General features: G+C 25.3%; 1 protein-coding gene and 3 long non-coding RNA genes across 4 annotated transcripts; 1 reads left to right on the top strand and 3 right to left on the bottom strand.

Annotated features, from left to right (window-relative positions):
* The first annotated feature begins 1,126 nt into the window (after nucleotides 1-1,126).
* Nucleotides 1,127-2,030, top strand: LOC114423982. The gene is made up of 2 exons (XM_028390871.1): nucleotides 1,127-1,759; nucleotides 1,854-2,030. Exons 1-2 carry the CDS (start codon nucleotides 1,127-1,129, stop codon nucleotides 2,028-2,030), a joined length of 810 nt encoding a protein of 269 aa, XP_028246672.1.
* Nucleotides 2,031-5,214: 3,184 nt separating this feature from the next.
* On the bottom strand, nucleotides 5,215-5,712 carry LOC114422889. The gene is made up of 2 exons (XR_003668757.1): nucleotides 5,599-5,712; nucleotides 5,215-5,494 (listed from the first exon to the last, which is right to left on the bottom strand). It is a non-coding gene; the product is annotated as an uncharacterized LOC114422889 (long non-coding RNA).
* Nucleotides 5,713-17,005: 11,293 nt separating this feature from the next.
* On the bottom strand, nucleotides 17,006-17,530 carry LOC114420882. The gene is made up of 2 exons (XR_003668459.1): nucleotides 17,416-17,530; nucleotides 17,006-17,280 (listed from the first exon to the last, which is right to left on the bottom strand). It is a non-coding gene; the product is annotated as an uncharacterized LOC114420882 (long non-coding RNA).
* A 2,315-nt stretch (nucleotides 17,531-19,845) lies between these two features.
* On the bottom strand, nucleotides 19,846-20,390 carry LOC114420883. Its single transcript, XR_003668460.1, has 2 exons — nucleotides 20,261-20,390; nucleotides 19,846-20,117 (listed from the first exon to the last, which is right to left on the bottom strand). It is a non-coding gene; the product is annotated as an uncharacterized LOC114420883 (long non-coding RNA).
* Between the last annotated feature and the right edge of the window lie 745 nt (nucleotides 20,391-21,135).

The raw sequence follows: 21,135 nt of genomic DNA, 5'->3' as shown, positions 1-21,135 counted from the left end.
TTAAAAATAGTTTAACATTGTTAGTTTTAAAAATGATTGGAAAAAAAATCACAATAATTTTAAAAATATTGTGCAGATAATGGTTAGAACTAGAGCTCTTGGTCGTGCTTTAAGCCGAGCAATAGGAAAATACTTGGGGAGGAGAGAGGCCTACATCTACTTGTAGGCAGCGACAACAAGAGCGTGTTGTTGAGGATCCTCCTACGGCTGCAAAGGAATTGAACGAGGAGCAGCAAGTAGCACTGTTGAAGAAGTTGTTACTAATGTTGGGAGTTTTCCAAGCGAACCCCATGGCACATTAGTTCTAAGAGATTTTGAACATCACATTGCTCTAGGATTTTGAACATCACATAGTTTATGACTTAATAATTTTTTTTTACATGATCGATATTATTGTTTTTAGGAACGTCCTGAGATGAAACTATCTTCCCATGGAATGAAGATGGCTAAGTTTGGAAGGTTTGCTCTAGAGTGCTACACATTAAACGAAGATGACTAAGTCCTTTGATCGCATGTTCCCTAGATACGGGCGATCGAGGACTAATGTCTGCTTTTTTGGAACGTTGGGATAAGGAAACTAGTAGTTTCCATTTGCCTGTCAGAGAGGTGACTATCACCTTGGATGACATCGCGTCGTTGCTACATCTGCCTATCGCATGGGCATTTCACAGTTTCGAGCAACTTCATGTCGATAACATTGTCGATATGTTGGTGGAATTACTCAAGGTCAGCACTATAGAGGTGAGAGGTGAGACGATTCAATGTCATGACTCTTATGTTCGACTATCATGACTGCGAGACATGTATCAGATGAAAATCGAGGCATGCCACTGGATTGTAGTGCAAGCATATTTGTTGCATCTACTTGGATGCACACTCTTTGCTAACCAGAGTGCTACACACGTGCACGTGGTATTCTTGAATGCACTGCGTGACTTAACACAGAGTGGGACTTACACTTGGGGCACTACTGCACTTATGCACATGTATGATAATTTAAATGAGGTGCCAAAGAGCACGGCGAGATAGCTTGCAGGATATATCACTCTATTATAGATTAGTTCAAATGTTACGATTTTTTTTCATTGGCATTGATTATTATATGTTGTCGCGTATTTTAATGAACATGTTTGCAAAATATATTTGGTGTTGTATCTACAAGCATTTCCCATCCGTTGATTCCGCCCTAGCTGCTGCCAAGGATTATGACGAGAGGGGACCAAGTGCATGTCGATGGACCTCTGACACGGCACTGCTTGTGTTGACGTATCGCAGGCGTCTGGATCAATTGATCCCTAACGTAGTGTGTTGGATTCCATATGGTGATCATCGTTCATTTAGAGAATTTGAGGTCATCTCATTATTTTCTGACCATCTCAGATGGGGTCCCTTGACGGTCATTCATCGATCGGAGACAGTTGTACGACAGTTTGGATACATCCAGACTATTTCACCACATCCTATTGCGCCTTCAGTCTCTATTGAAGAAATGAATGATAGATGGATGCAGTTCAGTGACTACATTGTACATGTAGGGAAAATCAGTGTAGTGTCTGGCCAGTGTTCGCCAGATTACATGGATTGGTTCCATATGATTTTGCACCCATTCATGAGTCTGGTACAGCCAGGGAATTTTCCTAGAATTCTGTCGGTTCAACAATATGACACATTTGTTGAACCATATGTGCATCAGCAACCGAGGGCAGCAGCGGCACCTGATGGAGAAGACGTTGATGTATATAATCTTGGACATGCAATGGTAATTTTTTTTTTTTTGGTATTTTGTGTTTGTTGTTTTCTTTTTCATTTTATTACTAACAATTGTTATGCTTGTTTTTTTTTTCACTTACTAGGATGATTATGTAGCAATTGCTAATAAGTTGGAGAGGCTTTTGAACCTGAGGATCCTGACCAAAGGAAAAGAAACCTATACTGTTGCCGAAGAATGTTTAAGCATCACAAGAAGCTGCATTAGCCAACCAACTGTAGGTCACAGATCAAGGCGTAGATGGCGTGCGGATGGTCATTGAAATTATTATTTTTTTGTTTTTTTTCTTATATGTGTTAATTTTAATTTTTTGGATAATTTATTTATTTGGTATATTTATGTATTGATTTTGAATTTGGTTAATTTATAATTTTGGTACATTACTTACGGACATATTTTTAATTATTTTGTACAAATTTTTGTTATTCATTTATCGTTAATTAACTGTTAATGTTGATTTGAGGAATAAATTAATTCATCCATAACAAATTATGAATGTATGTTTTTTGTAACATTGAAGCATCATAAATCATTCTCAAAGTTAACAACACACTGTGAATTGCATGCGTTTGTTTAAAAAAAATGAATACTACACGTCCGTACCAACATAGAAATGACTACTCAGTTGTTTTAGTTTTGATAGTAACAATGCAAGTCTGATGCAAAATTAAAGCAAGACACAACATTGTTGTACTTGACAACGCATAGGAAGTGGCATGAGTCTATTTAAAAAAAATAACACAAGCAGTCCCACTGAACAACATCTATATATACCATACCAACACTCTAAAAAAGCACACATCCTCGCCTAATCTACCTTGAGAAACAAAATTTTACAAGAAACTATGACATTCTCCTTCCAAGTAAGCAAAAATAACGGAGAATGTCATTCATGTACCAACAATATCAGGCAATGGAAATTTGTACCTATTTGTTTTGTAGGTATTGTCAATCAAAAAAATCAAATTACAAAAATAGGTTGATTTGACTGCATCGGGATGACTCCAAAACAAGTCACGTACAACATTTTTATCCTTCATCTTATGTCAATGAATATATTGATCTCTGTCAAGCAGCATCATGAGCTATTACATTTTAGTGTTATTTCCTCTTATGGAAGAACGGTAAGCATGTATGACATTGTAAATTTGTTTGATTGTTATATAACTATTGACATTGTGCTCCTTCAACGTCAAGAGAATATTTATTGGCTTCACCATGGACTTCGTCATATCAACAACAACAATCTTTTCATCTTTAGTCAGTTGACCCGCATATGGATGCCCAACTAATGACTTTGTCATTTCATGATTGTGAACCCCACAAATTAACTTCATCATCTATCCTTCTCCTCCCAAAACTAGTTTCACACGCAATTTAAACGGACATTCACATTTTCTAGTGTCAGTGCATGTTCTTACCAAATCAATCTTCTTAGGCTTATACTCGCCACTCCTTTCGCAAGCTATTAATAGAAATGAGACTCTTCCTCTAACACCAATATGGGTGTCTGACCTCATTATCACGACAACAAATTCAATGTCATGAGTCACCGAGCGAGCCCAATGTAAAACTTCATCACGACTAGCAAACAACTATAACACAATTCAATAAAGGTCTGACATCAACAAACATTTATGTAACATAATTACTGTACCAACAACAAATTACACAAATACCTGAGAAGTATTGAAAGCATCAGAGCAATCAACGTGTTCTACTTTCATGCCAGCATCTTCCTCATTTTTAACATTCATATCAACTTCTTCAAACATGATATTATCATACATCCATTGTTCTTTGTTCATCTTAATAAAACATTTAACAAATTCAATGATAAACAAAATACAACTTAAAAAAATTATACAATCACCTCATTTGTTATCGACATCAATATAGCTCTATACAAAATAAAATATGTATAGTACATCATTTAGCACAGACTACATTTTCAATACATATCTTCATTAAAATATCATATAAATTCTAATAAATACATCATTGAGTTAAACATGTAAATACATAATTCAATTAAATGTATACACAAAATTATTTTAGTAATCTAATATTACTTTTACCAATCTAATTACTAAATTAATTTTTAAGCAATCTAATGTTAGTTTTAGCAATTTTAAAACGTTTATATATATTATCATTTTTTTACCAACCCAATTACTAAATACATTTTTTATACCACTATAAAATAATATCACCAAACCAATATTTCTAAAATTTCTAAAATTATTAAAAAAAATTACACTACACAACAAATTAAATATATAATTCAAAAGATTTTATTTATAATTTAAAAAAAAAATAAAAACTATAGATTGACAATCCGTATGGTTAATAAAGATCATCAATCCGTATGTTTATATTTTTTTTTGTGTACCTCGTCTTCTCCAACAACAAATAACCATCCAACTTCATTGTATCTTCAACAACGCAAAATGCTCAAAAAAGGAGGCTAACAAAAGCAACTTACACTAAGGGTGTGAGATTTTGCGAAAAGAAAAAGATATTATAAAAATGAAAAACAAAACCACTTATTTATAACTAAAAATACCTATAAAAGATATTTTTGACATTTTAAAAAGTCACGGGATGTCCGAATAAAAATGATGGATACCCCAAACAATTGTCATCTCTTATATATGTTTCTAGTGGGCGTTCACTTCTCTTGGACTGATCTTAATTTATTACTTTGAAGCTAAGCTTTGACTGATTTTCCATGGAAACAAAGAGGTACTACATTCGCTTCATTAAAGTGGCCCTTGAAAGACGAATTTGCCTAATTTTAAAAAAAAAAATCATTCACTTCGCTTGGTATTGCCCTTCAAAGTGAAAAGGTTTTAGTTTGATCTGTTGTGAATATAATTTAAAAATACTTTACATATGAAATTTCCTTTATATAGTTATTCTATTTCAATTTTATAGCAATTTATGATTGGAAAAGTATAAAAGTAACACTATTGGTTTGTAATCAATATCCAAGTTATTTTTGACAAATTATATAAATGAAGAAATATTACTCATTTTTATTAAGATATTATTTGTTTTATTTGAAAATATCATTTTTAGATCCGATCCCGTAATAGACTTAAATATGTTTTTATTCCTAATAAATATTTGATTTGTTCACTAACAAATTTTTGTTTTGATGAGTATCTGATAAAATAATAATTTTATTTTTTATCATTGACACTTATTTTTAATCCTTAAAAAATTAGCAAATTTTTTATTTATTCTATGATAAATATTTCTCATTTGTTAAAAATACAGACTAAAACAAAAATTGTCAATTTATTAGGAAATAAATATAAAATATTAAGAATAAAAAATAAAATGTTATTTTACTAAAAACTTAATGCAAAAAAAATTATTAAGGAACAAACATAAAAATTAAAAATTTATTACTGAGAAAAAAGGAACTAAGAAAAGAAAAAAGGAATAAATATGGTGAGTAACTTTATTTTCTTTAATTCCATCATTGCCGCGGTTACATATAAAACAACATTTTCTATGAGGACAATGTTGTAAAAAGGTCAAACATTTATTAACATGGATAGCGACATATGCAATCTTCAATGGCATTGCAATCACCACTTGCAAAGTTTCCATGTTTATTGCGACAATCAGTGCCACATTTGTTACTTACACAGCTAAACTCATACAGTGTTTCTTCGCACGTTCTTGCTTCTATCAACTTCAATGGCCCTTCATTTTCTGTATCACACACATACATAAAATATTCAATACTAAACCATGAAATTGAATTAAGAAAAAATTGACAAGTTAAATTTGTGACTAGCGTGGAAACAAGAATATACCAATTCCAATGGAAAGAACCAACAGAACAATAAAAACAAAAGTGATGTCCTTCATCTTAATTTGATTATATATAGAGCAATATACTCCTTGCTTTAACTTACTCTTGTCTAATGGATGGATATGAATCTATGCGTAAACATATATATAGTTGATAAGTATTCAATGTTCTTTAAAGAATATTTATATTAATTTATAATATATTTAATACTCTTTTATTTGACTTTGATCACGAATAAAGTCTAAAATATTCATTCAATTAAAAACAATAAACTGAAATAGTACGAAGTTATATAATAAGGACAAGTTAAATACAAAAATTATATTATATTGCAAGAAATCTTTTCATTTTAATATAAAATTAATTAGCCCATACTATCACTTTTGAAAATGATATATTTAATTGGTTTAATTCTAACGTTAGTATTCATATAATATACGAGGATTGTTAATAACAACAAGTCAACAACAATAACAGTAATAATAAAAGGCTTGCTAATTCTTAAATAAAAACATCACTAAAGATAACGTCAAAATCAAGAAAAAGTAACGAAAAATATAGTAAATATATTATAAATTAATGTTTAAAGAATATTAAATGCTTCACAATGTCTAATGTTATTACTTAAAATCAAAATTAAGAAAATTAATAATTATTTAAATTTTTAAAATAAAAACATAAATAATATCAAAAACTAATTTTTAATAATCAAAATAGAAACTCCAGTATCCATAAACTACTCACATTCCTTTTTTTGGTACAAACTCACGTTACTTTTAAATCTAATTTATATTGATTATTTATATTTTTAATTATATAAGTTTGATTAAATTCCAACCCTAAAATAAAGGAATAAAAATAACGAAAGTATTATTTTCTTGTCCAACATATTTTGGTGTAGGCTGTTAATTTATTCCAACTAAAATTGAAGTATAAGTATGCTATCCAATCCCATTTAAATTATTTCCATTACATATTTTGATTTTTTTACAAAAAATTGAAAAATATGTACATAGATAAAATTATTAATTTTTAATTAAATCAAATATGTATTAAATATAATTATAGTAAAATTAAGCAAGATAATTAATTGTGTTTCTAATTGTATGGATATTGTCTTAAAGAATATTAAGTCCATTTAAACCATGCTTTATTATTTCTTCAATAATGATGCAGTAGCTATAAAAAGTATAAATATAATAATTTTTCATATATAATTATTTTAATATGAGCGTTTCTTTTTGTAATTGGGGTGCTATTTTAATGTGTATTTTATTTTTCGTGTGCTTATAAGAAATATTTTAAAATTTATTCATATTAAAATTAAAGTTTAATTCATTTTTTTAAAATTGTATAGTTTTTTAAAAATATATTTACATGTTAAATATTTTAACATGATCTTTTAATTTATTTTGAAGTTAAATTCTTTAATGATATTATATGGTTGAAATTTTGAGTTAGTCAATCTCATCATCATGAAATAAATAGTATCGTTCTAATCATGTCGTAAGATTTGTTTATTATTAATTTTTACTTTAATTTCATTACTTTTACTTTTAAAAGTTATTTATCTATAAGAATTATTATATGATTCACACTTTAAATCTTGTTTATTATTATATACTCTATAATTATTTTATATTTATCATACTTAATGAGTATTATTTGTTATTCTTTAAGATATTATATTTATTCTTTAAAATTATATAATGTCTTATAATTGAACGTTATGAAAAGACTTTGTTTTTGTATTATTATTGTGTGTCTATAAGAAATAGTTTTAAATTTATTTATATTAACATATCTTTTATTTATAACATTGCATAACTTTTCATTTTAAGATTTATTATTCCCTAACATCCCATAAGGCCATATTCGTTAGACCATTGACACTTTGGAGTTCAAAGTAGAAGATTGAAATCTAGATTTTATTTTATTTTTACAAAACAAATGGAATAGAACCGTGTATGTTAAGAGTCTATTGCGACTTAATAGTGGTGATAGTTTCTGTTGGAGCGTTGGAGAAAAAAAAAATCAGGTAGAAAATTGTATGTTAACAAACATTTTTACTTACATATATACTTTTAATACAATATTGATTTATTGTTATTTTTATTTTCTTTGATAAAATGTTTGGGACATGTGAAGGAATATTTGTTTCAACAATTTATAAGCATATATATACAACTTTTTTAATAACAATAATTATTTTACATTAATACATATATGTTATATCTTGTTTTTATTAAATTAAATTATTTTTAATGTTACTTGTTATATGTCAAAGCAAATAATTCAATAAAAAAAACTTGAATAACTTTTTTCGTTCTACAACTATATTATTTAATATAAAATCATCATAAAACTACACAAATAAAATTTGCCTCATGCATCGGATGGCTCAAAAGCTAGTAAATATAATATCAAAAGAGTAATTTATTATCTTTGAATCCATGATTGTCGGTTACATAAAATAACATTCATAGGGACAATTTTGGAAAAGGATGGCCATACACTTAACATGGGAAATGACATAAGCAATTCTCTGTTTCATTGCACAAACCACTTGCTAACCTTCCATGTTTCTGGCGGCAATCAGTATTACATGTGTTATCTTCACACCCCCAATCGACAAATATTATATCTTTACAGCTTCTTGCTTCTATCATTTTCAATGGTCCTTCATTTTCTATGCCACATAAACACAATATTATATACTAAACCATGAATCTCAAGTTCATAAACTTATTTGAAATGAAAATGAATTAAAAATATATATAAGAATAAATTAGTGATAATTTATAGTGGGTAGCTAGAATAAGTGAAAAACAAAACATACCAATCCCATTAGTAAGAACAAGTAGAACGATCAAAACTGGAATGATGGCGTTCATCTTAATTTGGTTTTACTGCTTACTTCAATTGCTTCAATACAATTCAGCCTGATGGGTTCGTATGATTTTATACAGAAAACAGACATATGTATATAATATTTAGTGATCTTTAGTGATCTTTTTATTTAAGAATTAACAAGCCTTTTATTATTATTGTTGACTTATTGTTATTTACAATCCTTGTATATTATATGAATACTTATGTTAGAATTAAAACAAGTAAATATATCATTTTCAAAAGTGATAGTATGTGCTAAATAATTTTATATTAAAATAAAAGATTACTTGCATATAATATAATTTTTGTATTTAATTTGTCCTTCTATATTAACTTAGTCAATTAATTCATTAACTTCATACTATTTCAGTATTTATTCTTTTTGAATGAATAATTTAGTCTTTATTCATGAATGGTTACATGAGCATAAGTTAAATTTCGAATTGAATTTATGTTTTTAGTCACTTAAATTTGTAAAATAATAATTTCAGTGCCCCAAAGTGAATTTGAGAAATTGCAAAAAGCAAATTTTTAATTGACGGTTAAAACTAAAATTGGTTTCATGTGAGAGAATAAAAACACATTTAAGCTTTAATTAAGAAATATAACAAAAAATATTTTTTTAAAAATTAATATTTAAATTTTATTTAATAATAAATCATATTTGTATATATGCATGTATATTCGCTGAAATGTTATAATGGTATTTGTATATTATAATTAAGTTCATTAAATTCAATAATCATATAATATTTAATAAATATTAAATAATAGGCTTAATTGTAAAAATAGTTTCTCTATTTATCTTAACTCGCTAAATTGGTTTATTTAATTCAGCAATTTAGTCCTCATTTTTTTCTAATATGATTATTTGAGTTTTAACCTTAAAATTAGACGTTATGGATTCATGAGTAAATTGATGAATTAAATTTTAAGGAAAATAGATTTAGTGAGTTGAGATAAATAGAAAGATTATTTTTTAATTAAACTTAGCTAATACTACTATATAAGAAAAACACAAGTGTATATACACACAAACTACATTAGTAAACTTATTTAAATATTAATGTTTTTACATGCTATTTAAATATTATTAATGTAATATTAATAATAAATTTTATTTAATTTTTGAATCTAATACTCCATTTGTTTTTATAAATAAAACTCAATTACTTAATTTATAAAGATTAATAAAAACAGTTAATTTAATTTATAACAATAAATTTATCTTAAATTTATATATATTTTTAAATTATCTTTTTTATTAATATTTTTGTCTCATGGTTGATCAATACATTATCTTTTTTTAAATGAGGGATATTTCTAATATAAATACAAAAAATATTATCGATTGAGTCTTATAAATAAAAAAATATTAATATTATCATCTTTTATCTACTACTTTCGTCCTTAATTATAAGATTCATTTGAAAAATTTGTTTGTATTTTTTTATAAAAATCTTTTCTAATCTCTAGATGTATTAATTTTTTTTTTATATATCCTTATTTAATTATTCTTTCTTCAAATATTAATAAAAAATAATTAAGTGGATATCGAAATAAAAAGGAATAATTTTAAAATCATAATATAAATAATTATCAAATTTAATGTAACGATCATTTTTCTTAATAATAATGAATTAATTAAAAGAATTTTATAATTAGTGACGAACAAAATATTTAAAACTATTACTCTATTTTACACTTAACAAATGTAACTCAATACTTTTTATTTAATTTTATTTATTATTCTTATTACTATAAATTGAATTTATTAAACAATTTACGAGAAGCCTATTTATTATAGTCAAACAAAAAAACAAACATAAATCTAAAGTAAGCAAAAGTCAAAAGAGTACTAAATATATTATAAATTAATATAAATCTTTAAAGAGTACTGAATTGGAGCAAGAACTACATTACTGGTAAAATCAAGTAAAGATGAAGGGTCATCACTTTCATTTTGATTGTTCTTGTTGTTTTTTCCATTGGAATTGGTATGTTTTACTTTCTACTTAATGAAGTTAGTCACAAATTTAATCTTATCAAGTTTTTTAAACTCATTTTTTCTTTTAAATTTTGTTGATCTTGAAATTCATGGTTTAGTATATTGAACATTTTTGTATGTGTAACATAGAAAATGAAGGATCATTAAAAAGTAATAGAAGCAAGAATATGTGAAGACACATTGTACCAGTTGCAATGTAACGATTTCAAGTGTAATACTGCTTGTCGCAAGAAGTAGGGAAAATTAGCAAGCGGTATGTGCAATGTTGTAGATGATTGCACATGTCATTTCCCATGTTAATTAGTGTTTGACTTTTTATCCAACTTTGTCTCCATATGAATGTAAGTTTACATATAACAGGCAATGCTGGAATGAAGAAAATAAAATTACTTTTTTGATATTATATCTATTCGTTTTTCTTTTTCTTAATATGCTTCGTTCCATAAAAAAATTCAATTTAATATGTCCAAAAATTGGATGCAAAATACTTACTGATGAATTTATCAAATAATATTCCTTCTATTATATATTTAAATAAAAACTTGGATTTCAATTACAAACCAACAGTGTAAATGTTTAGTTTCACACTTATATAAACAGGAAATTACTATAAAATTAAGAATTGTTACTCTTTTTAATAATTATATTAAATTTTTATGTGAATTAATTAATTAAAACTTTAAATATTCACAGCATATTAAAATTAAAACCTTTTCACTATCAAAGTACGTCAATTATACCAAACAGAATGAACGAAAACCTTTCTAACAAAATTCATCATTTAAGGGACATTTTATTATATTTAAAATTTAAAATAATAAATTTATAAATTAATAAAATATTATGAATAAGAAAATTATAAATATATTGGCGGTAATTGATACAATGATAAAAAAATATCAAATAAAGAAAATGTAAGTTCAATATAATGGTTTAGATACGAAAATTAAAAAAATAAATTTTATATAATATGTTTACGTAAAATATATTATTTTAATTTTATAAAACTTTACATATAATAAAAATGATATATCAATAACATAAAATAAATACTTTGTGAATATAGAAATACAAAAAATAAAATCATAAATAATTGAATTTTCATTATAAAATATATAATAAATAGTTTATTAAATAAAAAAAATTGAAAAAAGTACAGTGGCGTTTTATGAAAAAAAATTAAAAACATAATATTAATATTACTTTTTTATTGTTTGATTAATATCGGTATTTTAAATTTAATATTTAAATATTGTTATTCTTAGTATTTTATATTCATTATATGTAGAAATTCTAAATTAACAACAAATATACATTTTAAATAATAACTATGATGTGATATATATAATAAAAATATTAATATAACTTTTTATATTATCAGTATTGTATTTTATCATAATATAAAATTAAATATTCATAATAGAATATAATGTTTATCATTATTTTATTATATATAAAAAAAATTGTTCATTGTCTTTGTTACAGTCAGCCACTATATTTTTTTTTAATACTTTTCTATTTTAAAATTACTTGAAATTGCAAATTTAATGACATTAAATTCAATTAGATAGAAAGGGTAACATTGGATCGATTTTAAGTCGGCCAAGGTGTCTGGCCTACTATTTTTGTATAATGTAAATTCCGTAAAAGATCAATTCCAACGAGATTTCAAACAAGTATTTTTGTAATCAAAAGTTATGAAAGACTTTTTAGTTAGATAATTCTTGTTTTTCGAATATGAAGTCTCATGTGTCAAGTAGAAGGAATCCAGAGTGTGAAACTTCTTGGAGTAGGGGTAAGAGAATGAAGTCAGTCAGTCACATCTCTTCTATATAGTTATTCTATTTTCAATTTTATAGCAATTTATGATTGGAAAAGTATAAAAGTAACACTATTGGTTTGTAATCAATGTCCAAGTTATTTTTTAAAAATTATATAAATAAAGAAATATTACTCATTTTTATTAAGATATCATTTGTTTTATTTGAGAATATCATTTTTCGATCCAATCTTGTAATAGACTTAAATATATTTTTATCCCTAATAAATATTTGATTTTACCTTTGTTACTTAATAAATTTTTATTTTATGATGAGTCTCTAATAAAATAATAATTTTATTTTTGATCATTGATACTTATTTTTAATCCTTAAATTTTTTATTTATTCTATGATAAGTATTTCTCATTTGTTAGTAATATAGACTAAAACAAAATTTGTCAATTAACTAAAAATTAAATACAAAATTTTCTAAGTTATCAGATACTAAAACAAAATATTGAGAATAAAAAATAAAAGTGTTACTTTATTAGAAACTCAATACAAAATAAAAAATTATTAGAAAACAAATATAAAAAATTAGATATTTATTAAAAATAAAACCATATTTAAGTCTTTCTAATATATTAAATTGAATTGAAGTATTCATCCAAGGAGGAATACGATCTCTTCAAAAAAAAAAAAAACAAAAAACAACAAATACTCATAGTCATAATGAGAAAAAAGGAACAAAGAAAATAAAAAAGGAATAGATATGGTGAGTATCGTAACTTTATTTTCTTTAATTCCGTCATTTCTGCGGTTACATATAAAATAACATTTTCTATGTTGTAAAAAGGTCAAGCATTTATAAACATGGATAGCTGACATATGCAATCTTCAATGGCATTACAATCACCACTTGCAAAGTTTCCCAATCAGTGCCACATTTGTTACTTACACAACTAAATTGATACAGTGTTTCTTTGCACGTTCTTGCTTCTATCAACTTCAATGGCCCTTCATTTTCTGTATCACACACATACATAAAATATTCAATACTAAACCATGAAATTGAATCTCATGAACTTATTTAAAAGCAAAGGAATTAAGAAAAAAATTGACAAGTTAAATTTGTGACTAGCTTGGAAACAGGACACTGATACAAAAAGCGGATTTAACGTCGGTTATTTGGAACAATTTACAACGGTTTCGAACCGTCGTTGTAGTGGACGTCGTTAAATGTGATAACCCATTCAATGATGGTTGGTATAGACCGTCTTAGAATGACCTGTCAATCTATATCGGTCGTTAAGTAGTTACCGTCTTAGAATGACCAACGTTCTACATCGATCCCCTCTTGATGACTATCGTAGAATGTTGGACATTCTAAGACGGTCTCCACTTAACGACCGTCATAGAATGATTTGAATTCCATGTAGAAGGTTAAGGCATACTAACATGATCTTGTGTTGACGACCGATGTAGAATGTCAGACCTTTCTACGACGATCCCCTCTTAACGACCATCGTAGAATGGTTTCAATTCCAATTAGAAGGCGAAGGCATACTAAGACGGTGTTGTGTTGATGACCGATGTAGAATGTCAGGCCTTTCTACGACGGTCGCTTCTCAACGACCATCGTAACATGGTTATGCCAAGGCATACTAAGACGGTCTGTTGTAGAAGACCGATGTAGAATGTCATTGTTCTACATCGGTCTTAAGAGAACCGTTGTTGAATTTTTTTTTTTGGAGATACATTTTGTATTTAGAAAGCTAAAATAAGATTAATTGCAGTAAACATGTGAAAATATCAACATAATTAAATTTCAGGCAATGAACATTAAATTTGACCCAAAATAACCAAATAAATAATTATTGATATTACTTTGTTTTCCAAATTAATTAACCAAGTATTAGACATGCATATGGAATATGCATGAAACCAAAAAACAATAAATACTATACACAACTGGCTGATCAATACCAAATGGTATTTTTAGTTTTAAAGACAAGTGAACCACAATCAAATTGACATAAGCAAAGGCAAGCCAGTTGGAGTATCATTCTTCAAAGCACAAGTTATGAAGCTTGGGAATTAATGTCAAATCGACATGGGCAATTTGAGTCTCCACACAAAGTTTTTGAGCTTGGCTAACCTGACAAAATTACCACAAGGACTTGTAAATATGTCAAAATTTCCACACAATTTATATCAATATAAGATTATGAAGGTTGCCACACACAATTTTTTAATTAATTTAATGGCTAACTCAATTACCTTTGTAAATATGTCAATTTCTAGTCCACACCATGCAACTCTTTGGCAACAAGCTCTTGAGAAGGTCTATGCTTCTTATAATCCTGTAGTTCAAGCAAATATATTATAATATAGTAAATATATTATAAATTAAAATTTAAAGAATATTAAATGTTTAGATCGTTCTATTTGTTCTTACTATTGGGATTGGTATGCGTGTTTTGCTTTTCACTATAAATTATCACTAATTTAATCTTATAAATTTTTGTTTCAAATAAGTTTATGAACTTGAGATTCATATATGGTTTAGTATATAATATTGTGTTTATGTGGCATAGAAAATGAAAGACCATGAAAAATTATAGATTGAAAATTATAGAAGCAAGAAACATAATATTTGTCGATTGGTGTGAAGATAACACATGTAATACTGATTGCCGCCAGAAACATGGAAGGTTAGCAAGTGGTTTGTGCAATGAAATAGAAAATTGCTTATGTCATTTCCCATGTTAAGTGTTTGGTGGCCTTCCTTTTCAAAATTGTCCTTATTCAATGTTATTTTATTTGTGTAGTTCTATGGTGATTCTATATTAAATAATATAGTTCTAGAAAAAAATTATTAAAGTTTTTATTGAATTTTTTGTTTTTTCATATAATAAGGAAAATATTAAAAAATAATTTAATTTAATAATAATAATATAACATGAAAATAAAGATAAGGATAAATCTATATTTTATTAGAAGTTTATCTGATTTTTTTTCCTTCAACAAAAACTAGCACCCTACTGAATAAAGGACATGCACTAAAACTTTTGAAATGAAATGAGATTGTAAAATAAATATACTGTATATAAGAAATATAAGTAATATTGTATGAGATTATTGAAAAAAAAATTACGAAAACACATGAAACCAATAATAAAAAAACATAAATTGATGTATGTGGAACATTAACTAAATTCGTTAACAAAACACAAACCAAACTTAACAATTACAATTGAAAGAAAAAAGAAATACACTTAAATTGTAAGTAATTCAACATTTTTTACAAATACTACTATAAAAAGAAAAGGAAGAAAGGAAGAAAATGTGAAAAAATAATGTAAATAAATATTTTTTAAAAATTAAATTTACCAAAAAGTTATTCATTATATTGTATCCAAGACTCTGATGAAACTGTGCGTTAATACAAGAAAGAAATGGAAAAACCATAGGAGATAGTGTGAAACCTAGCATTTATTAAAAAGGTAACAGTGTAAAAACCAAAAACTACCGTAATTGTTATTTATATTAAGTTATAATGGAGAAACTTTAATTATAATTGGAGAACACTGTGCATTAATCTTTATTTTCAAAAAACAAAAAACAAAAAACAATGCAATGTAGAATAGAAAATTTAAATGAGAAAAAAGGGACATTTACCTTACAATTTAAGGATTATAATTATATTAGTGATTACAATAAATTTATTTTTTATGTATAGTGATTATTGTAATTACTTTTTTGAATTTCTAAAAAGACACTAAAGTATTGAAAGATATTTTTTATTTTTAAAATTCAATTTTTCTCTTTTTTGTTTGGTATTTTTTAAATAAATTAAATGTTCATGAGCTGCTGCGATGCGGCGTGAAAATATTATATATTTGCACTTAATGTAAAAAAGAATTTTATAATTATTTTAATTATTGACATATCTTTTATGTATAACATAGATAACTTTTCATTTTGAGATTTAGTATTCCCTAACATCCCATATAAGGCCATATTCATTGGACCATTGACACTTGAAGTTCAAATTATAAGGCGTACATGAAACTCATTGTGCGTGCTTGTAGGTGTTTTCTAATTATCAATGAAATTTGGGCTATGGAAAAAAAAAACTTAATATTTCCGACCCAATCCATCAACTGATCTCTTATATGTTTTTAGTGGGCGTTCACTTCTCTGGGACTGATCTTAATTTGTTACGCTGATGCTAAGCTTTGGCTGATTTTCATGGAAATTAACAAAGAGGTACTACATTCGCTTCATTAAAGTGGCCCTTGAAATACGAATTTGCTTAATTTAAAAAAAAATCATTCATTTCCTTTGGTATGATTGATTGCCCTTCAAAGTGAAAAGGTTTTAGTATTGATCTGTTGTGAATATAATTTAAAAATACTTTACATATGAAATTTCCTTTATATAGTTATTCTATTTTCAATTTTATAGCAATTTATGATTGGAAAAGTATAAAAGTAGCACTATTGGTTTGTTATCAATGTCCAAGTTATTTTTGACAAATTATATGAACGAAGAAATATTACTCATTTTTATTAAGATATCATTTGTTTTATTTGACAATCTTTTTTAATCCAATTTTCTAATATATTAAATTGAAGTATTCATGGAACACGAATAAGATCTCTTCAAAAAAAAAAAAAAAAACGACGAATACTCATACTCATACTGAGAAAAAAGGAACTAAGAAAAGAAAAAAGGAATAAATATGGTACCAAATGAGTAACTTTATTTTCTTTGATTCCATCATTGCCAGTTACATATATAAACAACATTTTCTATAGGGACAACGTTGGAAAAAGGTCAAACATTTATTAACATGGATAGCGACATATGCAATCTTCAATGGCATTGCATGTACCACTTGCAAACTTTCCATGTTTATTACGACAATCAGTGCCACATTTGTTACTTGCACAGCTAAACTTATACAGTGTTTCTTCGCACTGTCTTGCTTCTATCAACTTCAATGGTCCTTCATTTTCTGTGTCACACACATATATAAAATATTCAATATTAAACCATGAAAAAACTTATTTAAAAGCAAAGGAATTTAAATAAAATAAATTGACAAGCTTAAATTTGTGACTAGTTTTAATAAGTGGAAACTAGAACATACCAATTCCAATGGAAAGAGCCAACAGAACAATAAAAACAAGAGTGATGGCCTTCATCTTAATTTGATTATAGAGCAATATACTCCTTGCTTTAACTTACTTACTCTTGTCTAATGGATGGATATGAATCTATACATAAACATATATATAGTTGATAAGTATTTAATGTTCTTTAAAGATTTATATTAATTTATAATATATTTAATACTCTTTAATTTGACTTTTTAATTTGTTACTTCTTTATTTTACGGTTATCTTATTTCAGTTAATGCTTCTGTACGTATACATAAACATAATATATATATATATATATATATAGATAAATAGATAAGCATTTAATGTTGTTTAAAGATTTATATTATGTTATGATATATTTTTAATACTCTTTGACTTTTTGTTACATCTTTGTTTTACCGTTACTATATTAATTCAATTAATACATAAACATAATATATATATATATATATATATATATATATATATATATTGATAAGCATTTAATGTTTCTTTAAAGATTTATATTATTTAATAATAAGTTTAATACTCTTTGACTTTTTGTTATTTCTTTGTTTTACAGTTACTATATTAATTCAATTAATACTTTAGTTTTAGATTTAATTTATCTTTTATTAGTATTGTTTTTAGAGTTGAAGTATAAAACAGTTTTTATTCTCTAATAACCTTATTATATGAATTATTTTAAGATAATTATTTTAAAAATTAATAAATTTATTATATATAGTATATTATAATTAGATTAGATGATTATGTAAAAAAAATTATATAAATAAATTTATTATATATAGTATATTATAATTAGATGATTATGTAAAAAAAATTATATATATAAATCTAGGGCTTTTTTAAAAAAGAAAACCTAAGTTCCTTCTACTTATCAAGTTATGTTAAAGAAGAGATGTTATCGTAGACCAAGTCTCATCCCCTTATCCGTACAAGAGACTTCACACTTTGGGGTTCTTTTTACTTGACATGAGACTTCATATTTGAAAAGCAAGAATTATCTAACTAGAAAATCATTCATAACTTGATCGAAAAACCAACTTTTATTGAAGAAGTAGAGTCGACTACAGAAGTACTTTTTGAAAAGTTTGTTGAAATTGGTTTATTACGGGATTTACATTGTATTTTTTTTATATTATTCCTTAAAATAAATAAAAAAATCTTAGGTCAGACACCTTGGCCGTCTTAAAATCACTCCAATGTTATCCCTTCTATCTAATTGAATTTAATGTCATTAAATTTGCAATTTCAAGCACTTTAAAAAAACCGTCGCTAATGAAACCGTCACCATTTAAATTTTAATTTATTACCTTCTTAAAAAGCTATAAAATAGAAAAGTATTAAAAAAATATAGTGTCTGTCTATAAGAAAGACAATGAACAATTTTTTTATAAATAATAAAATAATGATAAACATTATATTCTATTACGAATATTTAATTTTATATTATGATAAAATACAATACTGATAATATAAAAGAGTTATATTAATATTTTTTATTGTATATATCACATCACAGTTATTATTGAAAAAATATATTTGTTTTTAATTTAGAATTTCCGCATATAATGAATATAAAATACTAAGAATAACAATATTTAAATATTAAATTTAAAATACCGATATTAATCAAACAATAAAAAAGTAAGATTAATATTATGTTTTTAATTTTTTGTCATAAAACACCACTGTACTTTTTTCAAATTTGTCTATTATTTAATAAACTATTTATTATATATTTTATAATGAAAATTCAATTATTTATGATTTTATTTTTTGTATTTCTATATTCACAAAGTATTTATTTTATGTTATTGATATATCATTTTTATTATATGTAAAGTTTTATAAAATTAAAATAATATATTTTACGTAAAAATATTATATAAAATGTTTTTTTTAATTTTCGTATATAAACCATTATATTGAACTTACATTTTTTATCATTGTGTCAATTACTGCCAATATATTTATATTTTTCTTATTCATAATATTTTATTAATTTATAAATTCATTATTTTAAATTTTAAATATAATAAAATGTCCCTTAAATGATGAATTTTGTTAATTAGAAAGGTTTTCATTCATTCTGTTTGGTATAATTGACGTACTTTGATAGTCAAAAGGTTTTAATTTTAATATGCTGTGAATATTTAAAGTTTTAATTAATCAATTTACCTAAAAATTTAGTATAATTATTAAAATGAGTAACAATTGTTAATTTTATAATAATTTCCTGTTTATATAAGTGTGAAACTAGACATTTACACTGTTGGTTTGTAATTGAAATCCAAGTTTTTAGTTACATATATAATAGAAGGAATATTATTTGATAAATTCATCTTTGGACATATTAAATTGAAGTTTTTTATGGAACGAAGCATACTAAGAAAAAGAAAAACGAATAGATATAACATAAAAGAGTAATTTTATTTTCTTCATTCCAGCATTGCCTGTTGTATGTAAACTTACATTCATATGGAGACAAAGTTGGATAAAAAGTCAAACACTAATTAACATGGGAAATGACATGTGCAATCATCTACAACATTGCACATACCGCTTGCTAGTTTTCCATACTTCTTGCGACAAGCAGTATTACACTTGAAATCGTTACATTGCAACTGGTACAATGTGTCTTCACATATTCTTGCTTCTATTACTTTTAATGGTCCTTCATTTTCTATGTTACACACATATACAAAAATATTCAATATACTAAACCATGAATTTCAAGATCAACAAAATTTAAAAGAAAAAATGAGTTTAAAAAATTGATAAGATTAAATTTGTGACTAACTTCAATAACTAGAAAGTAAAACATACCAATTCCAATGGAAAGAACAACCAGAACAATCAAAATGAAAGTGATGACCTTCATCTTTATTTGATTTTACCAGTAATGTAGTTCTTGCTCCAATTCAATTCTATCTATCGGGTTGGTATGAAGATATACAAAAGTGTGTGTGTGTATATATATATATATATATATAAGCATTTAATGTTCTTTACAGATTTATATTAATTTATAATATATTTAGTACTCTTTTGACTTTTGGTTACTTCTTTAGATGTATGTTTGTTTTTTTGTTTGACTATAATAAATAGGCTTCAGGTAAATTGTTTAATAAATTCAATTTATAGTAATAAGAATAATAAATAGAATTAAATATAAGTATTGAGTTACATATATGTTGAGTTATTTTACACCGACAAAAAAATTAATATATAGATAAATAAGAATAATAATTTTATAAAACTAATTTTATTAAATACTTTAGTTTTCCCTATCTTTTCAATTAATTCATCCCTCTTAAAAAAAGTGATTATTACATTAAATTTGTCAATTATTTTTATTATGATTCCAAAAATTATTACTTTCTTCTATTCGTGTCCACTTAATTATTTCTCGTTAATATTTAGAGAGAGAATAATTAAATAAGAATATGTAACAAAATTAATAATTAATGTATCTAAAAATTAAAAAAGACTTTTATAAAAAAGGACAAACAAATTTTTAAAATGAGTCTTATAATTAGGAACACATGTATTAGTTGAAAGAGGATACTATTAATATTTCTTCTTATTTATAAGACTCGATCTATAATATTATTTGTATTAATTATTTTTATACTATAAATACTCATCATTAGAAAAAAAGATAATGCATTGATTAACCATCAGAGAGATGTTAATAAAAA

The sequence above is a fragment of the Glycine soja genome, chromosome 8, assembly GCF_004193775.1.
Source record: "Glycine soja cultivar W05 chromosome 8, ASM419377v2, whole genome shotgun sequence".
NCBI lineage: Eukaryota > Viridiplantae > Streptophyta > Magnoliopsida > Fabales > Fabaceae > Glycine > Glycine soja.
This window is presented reverse-complemented; position numbering and strand designations above follow the sequence as displayed.

Excerpts from the sequence above, each read along its gene's own strand:
- LOC114423982 (XM_028390871.1), top strand. The coding sequence starts at position 1,127 with ATGTTTGCAAAATATATTTGGTGTTGTATCTACAAGCATTTCCCATCC. Across the intron at positions 1,760-1,853 it reads ATAATCTTGGACATGCAATG|GATGATTATGTAGCAATTGC; the intron begins GTAATTTTTTTT and ends TTCACTTACTAG.